The sequence below is a fragment of the Canis aureus genome, chromosome 30 (genome assembly GCF_053574225.1).
Source record: "Canis aureus isolate CA01 chromosome 30, VMU_Caureus_v.1.0, whole genome shotgun sequence".
NCBI lineage: Eukaryota > Metazoa > Chordata > Mammalia > Carnivora > Canidae > Canis > Canis aureus.
Genome location: NC_135640.1, coordinates 30,340,185 through 30,349,632, shown reverse-complemented (window position 1 = coordinate 30,349,632; position 9,448 = coordinate 30,340,185). Strand labels below are relative to the sequence as shown.

The following is a 9,448-nucleotide window of genomic DNA, read 5'->3' as shown; positions in this document are numbered from 1 at the left end:
TTGTGGCCATAAATATTGATACCATTACACTGTTATAAGTTGCATATGCATATTGTAATACCCAGAGGAAGCATTATAAAAGCTATGGAAATATATACACTCAAAAATACCATAAATAAATTAAGATTCAATGCTGTAAGATGTTCAAAAACATAGAAAGTCAAGAAAAATAGAGTAACACAAATTAGAAGAAACAAATAGAAAAAATATAATAAAATGGCAGAATTCAGTGTTAACATATAAGTAATTACATTGAATATGCATAGTCTAAATACATGAGCCAAAAGATAGAAATTGGAAAAGTGGATTTAAAAAATCCAGTATTGGGATCCCTGGGTGGCGCAGCGGTTTGGCGCCTGCCTTTGGCCCAGGGGTGATCCTGGAGACCCGGGATCGAATCCCACAATGGGCTCCCGGTGCATGGAGCCTGCTTCTCCCTCTGCCTATGTCTCTGCCTCTCTCTCTCTCTCTGTGTGACTATCATAAAATTTAAAAAAAAATCCAGTTTGACCTATCTATATTCTGTTTATAAAAAACTCACTTGAAATTCATTGACATAGGTAGGCTGCAAGTAAAAGAATGGAAAAAGTTACATCAAGCCATTGGTAATAAACTGAAGTAGGAGGTGGTCACATTAATCAGGTAAAATAGACCTCAGACCAAAGAAAATTACTAGAGATAAAGAGACATATTGCATATGGTATAAGGATTAATACATCAGGAAGAAATAACAATTCCAGTGTGCACCAACAGCAGAGTTTCAACGTCAATGAATAAAAAGTGATAGAATTGAGAATAGAAATAGAGAAATTTACAATTACCCTTGAGTATTTTCAATTCACCTTCTGAGAAACTGATAAAACTAGTATGCAGAAAATAACCTGGAGACAGATGATCTGAGCAATACAATCAGCTAAAAGAATTTTAATATATAGAATTCTTCACCCAGCAATGAATATATATATTTTTTTTCAATGAAAGTACATATATATTTTGAGGCCAGTCTTTAAGTTTTGCCCTGCCACCAAGGGAGTTCTTCTTAGCTGTCTTTCCTCCTAGTTCTGTCTGATAAACCAATTGGCTTATGGTTAAACTTGTTGCTGTCACGGAGCAACAAGCTGCCTCTTAATTGCTTATCCTCAAAATCTCTGTCATTTTCAAGCATACCCTTAAGCTTGACTTTCTTACACACTATTCTAAATAAACTAGTTTATTCGAGGGAAGGTTCAGTGCTCTCTGTTTTTATGGCTTGCCTCTTGTTTGTGCAAAATATCTGAGCAACTATTCCAGAACTGGGGATAGGAACAGTTGCTTGTTCCTTCTCTTAACAGAGACACATCTGCATTACTAGCAATCACTGGGCTTGGGCGGTAGCCTCTAGTTTTTTAGGCTTGATACACTTGTAATGAAACCTCCTTCCTATCAGTGGCCTGGAGTGATGGAAAGCAAGATGGGGCCTCAAGATTGTTAGTTTGTTGGGTGATGGGTAGCACTTGGCACTACAACTGGGAACAGAGTAGATAAAGGGAACCACATGCCTCTTGGCCATGTTCACTTGGAATTTAGCCATTGCAACACAGAACAAGAAAGCATGAGATAGACGAATGGCCTGCCCAGATGAGAGAGATGCTGTAGCCTTTGACAAGAGTAGGGAGTACTATTTTGTGGATTCCTCTGTCCAGAGGTGAGCTTCTGCCATTAACTTGGAAGAGGGAGGATGGAAGAAGCAGATTGTGGCTTAAGTAGATCAAGACTGTCACTAAACCTACATTAAGTTGATTTTCTTGAATGAATGTTTCTTCATTTGTTTTCTTTAGGACAATTTCCAAAGATTTGAATTTTTTTAAGTATGTAATATTTCTGAAAAAGGGCTGATCTCTGATGCCGCTTTTTAAAATATGATGGGGTTGAGTCGAAATCCACAGGTTCTCTGACGTTCTCTGACAAGGCCTTCTGTTGACCTGCCTTTTGAGATCCCTGCCCAGTATGGCAGGACCAAAGCCAAGCCTATTAGAAAAAGGACTGGGATCCCTGGGTGGAACAGCGGTTTAGCGCCTGCCTTTGGCCCAGGACGCGATCCTGGAGACTCAGGATCGAATCCCACGTCGGGTCCCGGTGCATGGATCCTGCTTCTCCCTCTGCCTGTGTCTCTGCCTCTCTCTCTCTCTCTCTCTCTCTCTCTCTCTCACTATCATAAATAAATAAAAAAAAGAAAATATTAAAAAAGAAAAAGGACTTAGCTTTGTGTCTCTCCTCCCAGTTTCACTGCCTGTCAGCTTTTGGAGATGCCAGGGTGGCACAACACTATGCGTTGCTTGTTTCCAATTGATGGAACAGACAATTCTATATTATTTCTTCCTCTGATGTCTTCAGGAAACATGCATTTTTGTAGCTGGTTAATAGTTTAACCAGCTTCATACTTTAATAGCCATCCAGAAAGCAATTTTGTATGGATCTTAAATTAGTAGTAGAGCCCCTAATTCTAACATTTGTCACTAAAAGTTTAGAAGGTAATGTTGCTTGGGACGTCTGGGTGGCTCAGCAGTTGAGAGTCTGCCTTCGGCTCAGGGTGTGATCCGGGATCTAGGATCGAGTCCCATACTGGGCTCCCCGCGAGGAGCCTGCTTCTCCCTCTGCCTGTGTCTGTGCCTCTCTCTCTCTGTGTCTCTCATGAATAAATATATCTTTTAAAAAAAGAAGATAATGTTGCTTTATACTTTATCATTATTGATGTCATCACTAACACAATAATAAATGGAATGAATTAAGAAATGTCATTATGAACATCTTTGCTGATCATGAACCAGGCTACGAGGATCAAGGCTATATCTTCCAGCCTATACTTTGGGTCAGACTTGTGTTTTGTGAATTTGGTCTACCTAAGTCACTGCTTTGTTATGAATGATGAAAGGTTGTGGGGTTGAAGGCAGGCCAATATCAACACCTGTGAAAACTTCAGTGAAGCAGACTTAAATTTGGTCATGTCTCTGTGCCAACATGAGAATCATAGGTAGAATAGCTATGTGTGCAGCCGCCATGCATAGACTGAGTTCCAGAAGATATTTTGTCAGTGAGTGAAAAATAGCCATAATACATGATTTGGGGGAAAACAGTTACAGCTGCCGGGAGCCACAAATTCAACTACTGAGTATCAAGAAAGAATGAGATTGGATGAAGTGTTAAGAAAGGGGGTACTGTTTTTACCTATGATTTTAGTCAAACAGCTATACTGAAGATGAGGTTTTGATGAGATCAAGATATATTATAGTAGCTTCTGGATCTGTTTATGAAAACACATTTTGCAAAAGTGCTGGTTGAATATAGATGTCAGTCAGGCTTAACACATCCATATCGTTGACTATAGATTGTCAAAGGGTGAGCAAACTCTCTGTCACATACAGACACACAACAGCAGACATCATAGAAATGTATACATATAATATGTGTGCATATAATATATATGCTGTGCATTTGTAAAATAAGATTACTTTCAATGAAATATGAATTTAGACATCTTCTCAAATGGAAATGGTTTAAGTTGATTATATTTAATCTTGTACTAATAACATAACATCAAGGCTTTTTTTAATTGTGAGAAACTAGTCCTGATGTGGTATTGTAGGCTGAGTTGGTTGTCATTGCTTGAATAGCCTATTATATTGTTATTATAAATAATGGAGGAGATATACATAGTGCCTCATAGGATAATGATCTAAAGAGATCAGCAATCTAGAATTTCTTAGAAGAATCCAGAAGACCAGAATCTTCCATAGCAGCATGGGCAGTAAAGGGCATATCCATAACCACCATAGCCACATCCCAGGCCTCCATGGCTATAGCTCAGGCCACTGTAGTAGCTGCTGTAGAAGCTCATGTGTGAGAAGAAGGCTCAGAAGAGCAGAGTCATTTTCTAGAGTTTTAGGTTTATAATCTATTCAGGACCTTATAAACGACCTGAGTGGTATGTGGGGCAAACCACAGGCACTGTCGGATTCATGTTTCAAACTAATTGGTATTAAAACCATCTCAAGAATTTCTCGTAACTAACATATCCAAGACAACTTTGTTGTGTGTCAGGACGCCTGTAATGAAATCATGTGCTTTTGATGAAAGATTCTTCTACTTTGGTGACTTGTTTATTCCAGATTCCTAATTTAGACTATGTCAGTGCTACCCTAACATTGTAAAAACAATATTCTACCTGTTGAAAATCCTAGTTTTACTAAAAATATCCTTCTTACACCTGCATATTTGCTGCCATGGGAGCAAAAGAGTAGTTTCAAAGGGAAAGAGAAGGATGGAAAGATTGTGAGAAAGAAGACATGATGCCTGGATTCACTTGTTAACACTGAATGACTATTTTATCTTTTTTAGTGAAGCAATAATATTAGCTTTGGTTTAGACTTCAAATATACATTTATCTATAATTTTATATGTGATTCCACGCCATGGCAAAGACCTTGAACTTTGACCCCAATTACCCTGAATATATGAAAAGGAGAGACTTATTTTACTAGAAATTTGAGTTTTAATGGATTCTAGAAACTCTCAAATGATTTATTGATGTCGTGTACCACTGTATATGTTGCACTGAAAAATACACATCTCTTCTGGTATTCTTACTCAAAATGTATAACCTCAATCTAGTATGATAAAACTTCAGTGAAACCCAAACTGGGGAATATTTTACAAAACACCCAACTCTTTCAAACTGTCAAGATCATGAAGGCCAAGGAAACACAGAGGAACAGTCACTAATTAGAAGAGACTAAAAAAGATTCTACAACTAAATGCAATGCGAATTGGATTCTGGAACAGAAAAAGGACACTAATGGGAAAAAATGATGAAATAAAATCTATAGTAGCTAAGAGTATTGTATAAAGTTCATTTCTTTGGATTGATAAATATACTATGGTTATGAAAGATGTAACATTAGGGAACATTGAGTGCTGGGTATATAAGAGTTTTCTATACTATTTTGGGAACTTTCTGTAGGTCTAAAGTTATTCCAAAATAAGAAGTTAAAAGGAAACATAAAAATAATCCTCCATTTTATTGATTTGGTCATTTACTAATTCACTTATCAAACTTTATTAGCAACTAATTATATACTAGGCACTATTTTTTTTATTTGAAGAGTTATTTATCTATTTGAGAGAGAAAGCAAGAGCATGGAGGAAAAGGGTAGGGAGAAAATCTCAAGCAGGCTCCACAGCCAGTACAGTGCCCAACATGGGGCTCAATCCCTGAGATCATGATCTGAGCAGAAATAAAAAATCAGACACTTAACCAATGGAGCCATCCAAGTGCCCCATACCAGGTACTATTATGAGTTCTGGGATGGAGCAATAGATAAGACAGACAAGGACAATATTGTGATGGAGCTTACATTCTAGATAAGCAGGGACAGGAGATTCAAGACAGACAAAATTTAAGTGAGTGAGTTAGATAATTTCAGATAGTGATGAGCCTGTGTAAATAATAAATCAAGATGAGCTAAGGAAAACTTAGAGAGTTATTGGTGAGGGATTACTTCTGAGTGGTCAGGGAAAGCCTCACTGAGAGAACCAAGAGAGAAGGATAAGCCATTCTCTCTGTTACTTCAAGAGCTCAAAGGCAGAGTCTTGAAGGCAGAAGCAAAGCAAGCCCATCTGAAGAGCTGAGAAGACACTGTGATCTATATATTGTAATGGAGAGGAATAGAGTTACCAGATGAGCTCATAGATGTAGTCAAGGCTGTGGCATGCAGGGTCATGTCAGCTGTGTTTTCTAAGCTTTGGGTTTCCAGATGTAGCAAACAAATACTGAAATTCAAATTTCACGTGTACGTGTCTGGTACATACTCTAGCCATCCTAATGTGGGCAGACATTGAAGGATTACCAGCAAGGAAGGTCATGATTGGATTTATGCTATGTACACTTGGAAACCTAGAAGAAAAGAATGAATAAGCCTGAGTAGTATAAAGAATCATCAACTAAATTTTGTCTTGTTAAATTTCTAACAATGATTAATCTATGAAAATATACATACCTTTATATATATTAAGATTGGAAACATATATATTATATATATATATATATCATGTATATATTATATATTATATTATATATAATTTAATTATATATAATTAAAGATTGGAAATACAAATTGAGACTGGAGAAAAGAATGTATCCAAAGTAATCCATCTAATAAGAGTTTAGGCAGAGACTAGAACCATATGTGGGGAAAGAACCTAGCAGGGAATTCCCACATTTGAGGGTAAAATCTGAGGAGAAAAGAGAAAGGATATTTAGGAGAAGCAGTGACTGAGGTTGGAATTCAACAAGTGTGCGTGATAGGATGAAGACTAAGGTTGGAGAGCCTTTAGGAATGAAGAGAGAAGTTGGTGAATCTGGATGCTGCTCAGAGGCTGAGTAAAATACTTGACCTCTAGATTTGGCAGGACTTAAATCTTGATGATCCCTGGAAGAGGGATCTCAGGAGAGTAGTGGAGATGAAAGATCAAAACACAGGAGCAGAGAGATAAAGGGGTCTTAGAACACTGCTGTAGAGATATATTTGTGAAGTTCTGTTATGAAGCAGAATACAGAAATGGGGATTACTCTGAAGAGTATGAGCAGTGAAAGAAGGCTTGTTTAATTTTTGATTATGGAATATATTTGCGAATTGAGTATATTTAGAACACACCAGAAAACGTAGGAAAAAAAAATGGCATGCAGTGCAAAGCTCTCATTATTATAATCAGAGATACCAACTTAAATCTCAGAGGAAGCATTCATTTTAGGAATTAATTCCTAAAATTAGGAATCCAGGGAGAAAAAAACCTAGAAAATGTTATTAGAGTCATCATTTGTATATAACACAATGTATTCAATGACTTTTTAAGTAAAATACAAATATATCTCAGGTTAATTATAGTTTTTTTAATTGGCTGATGCAATTTAGTTTTACCAGATTTAAGCAATGTTCTAAGAACTTAAATATCCTTGAAGAAGAATAAACATCATGCTATTTCAACTAGTTGTTGCTAAAAACTTATTGTTCGCTAGGCTCTGAACTGTGAGAATTGAGTCTATTGGAATTTTCCATATGGGAAATTTGAATGATGTGGTGAAGATGTCCTCTGCCTGTAATATCTTGACTCAGCAGATAGTGACTAAAATGTCACAATGATGTGGTACTTTACAAAAATGCACCTACCAAGACACGTACATGGAAAGTACATTCAAAGATATATGGTCGCTGAATAGATGAATGTGTGGATGTGATCATTAGTATGAAAAAAATTTTTGGTTCATTGACATGCTATTTTCTTTTGACTCATTTGAAATAGTTACCATGTAAGATGAATTGTATACTTATAAAAAATCTATGTCCTTATTCTGATGATCTCCAGAGAGAGTTGGTTAAAATGCAGAGGGTGGCTAACTTCTTGAACCATCTTCACTGTGATATAAACCAGCCTGGATTCCATTCTAGACACCCTGCGTAAGGTTACTTGAGGGAATACATAAAATGATATTTTGCATAAGAACTGAAATTAAATATCAGAAATCACTGTGGCTGTATAGATGGTGCTGACTTCCCACATGCATTTTCTTAAAGACAAAGAAGTACATTTTTAAACTATAACATAAAACTACCCCTACTTTTCTTTGAATACCTTAAAGTATGAGCTATCACACTGATTTGAGTGAAGATAGTTTTAATTCAAGGGTTAGGCAAGAGAGCTTAGCATGTGAATTTAACACGTCCATACTGATTGGACGTTTCAGAAAGAAACAGTTCTCTAATTTATTGTTAACATTGTGTGATGATAAGCTTATTGGATACTTACTTAGAATGTTGACTAATCAGTGCATATACAATTAGGACAAGAAAAAAGAAATATAAAAATTGGGTTCCACAGAATAACATATTTTCATGTCCTTCAGTAGAAATTGGACATAAATGAGAATAAAACCCATTTGTATAAACAGGAAAGTAGAAGATATTTTGTTCAGACCTGTTTCCTTTGAAATTTTAATGAGTTAAATTATTATCAACATCATGAGCATGAAAGATAAATTATGCTTTCAATATAGAAAAAGGCACTAAATCCCCGAAGAAATTAATTATTTGGATCAAGACAGAAGAAAAACTCATGAATAAGAAGAAATGTTATTCTTTGTGAAATGTTATACAATAATATAATTATCTGGAGGCCAGGACCCTAGCAAATGCATTCTTTCTTGAAATAAAGGATGATTATAGGACATTAAAATGAAGGTCTAAAATGGGGCAGGTCTGTGTAGAGTGCATGAGTGTCTTCCCTCATTTAAGCCCAAAACTGGATAAAAGAATTCCAAACAAAGCAAATCACCTTAATGCCTCTGAAGCTTTCTCTTATGGTTGAGGAACAACAAACTAATGCAATTAATCATAAAATTACCCAATGACATGACACCTGTGATGTGGTGGGTGACATCCACATTGAGAGCATATAAAAGGCCTCTGCAGGGAGAACTGTCCACACTACAGTGAAGTGACACTTCTCTCCTTCTCTACCCAAGTACAACCTCAACAACCAACACCATGTGTGGCAGCTACTATGGAGGCTATGGCTATGGAGGCTGCGGCTATGGAGGCTGTGGCTATGGAGGCTGCGGCTATGGAGGCTGTGGCTATGGAGGCCTGGGCTGTGGCTATGGCTCCAGCTACGGCTGTGGCTTCCGCAGACTGGGCTGTGGCTCTGGCTGTGGCTCTGGCTGTGGCTATGGGTATGGCTCCCGCTCTCTCTGTGGCTGTGGCTATGGATGTGGCTCTGGCTATGGCTCTGGCTTTGGCTGGTACTAACTGAGGTCACACTGGGAGACTCTCACCCTCCACACCTGAACTTGAGATATTTGCCTGTTCTGAGCCCCACGCATTCTGAGTCTCATGGTTAAGTGCTGATTACCCTACATCACAGGTTTTAGACATGACTTTTTCTGCAGACTTGAACTCTGGTGTTCTCTTCGTCTGAACTACAAGTCCTTCCTTTCCTGGATATAATTTGTGAAAAGTAGAAGAATGTGAAAAGTATCCTGTGAGTTCTTACTGGATGTCTCATCTGAATGATACTGTCATAGATCCTGGCTTTTGATTTTCATACAGATTGTTTTTCTTCATTTTTCTAATAAACTTCTTCAGTCTGGCATAACTATCTCAGTTCTCTTTTCATTCAATATTGACAGTTATGCTTTTAGCTTTTTAAAAAATTATTTATATTAAAGGAAACAATTGCCTTCTTTAGAGGATATCTTCTTTTTCTATTTCTAATTCAGTTGCTCTACCAAATCCTTGATTTGTGACATCAAGGAAGCAACAATCTTTGTAGCTGTCAGTTTTCTACTCTGGTTAAGTGGTAATAATGTTGTGATGCTGGGTTAAGATAAATGAGATAATATTTGCCAGTTTAGTTAAGG

General features: G+C 37.1%; 1 protein-coding gene across 1 annotated transcript; it reads right to left on the bottom strand.

Moving 5' to 3' along the window:
* Positions 1–3,739: 3,739 nt before the first annotated feature.
* LOC144301638 (keratin-associated protein 20-1-like) lies at positions 3,740–3,874 on the bottom strand. Its single transcript, XM_077878709.1, has one exon. It carries the CDS (start codon positions 3,872–3,874, stop codon positions 3,740–3,742), a length of 135 nt encoding a protein of 44 aa, XP_077734835.1.
* Positions 3,875–9,448: the final 5,574 nt, after the last annotated feature.

Excerpts from the sequence above, each read along its gene's own strand:
- LOC144301638 (XM_077878709.1), bottom strand. The coding sequence starts at position 3,874 with ATGAGCTTCTACAGCAGCTACTACAGTGGCCTGAGCTATAGCCATGGA.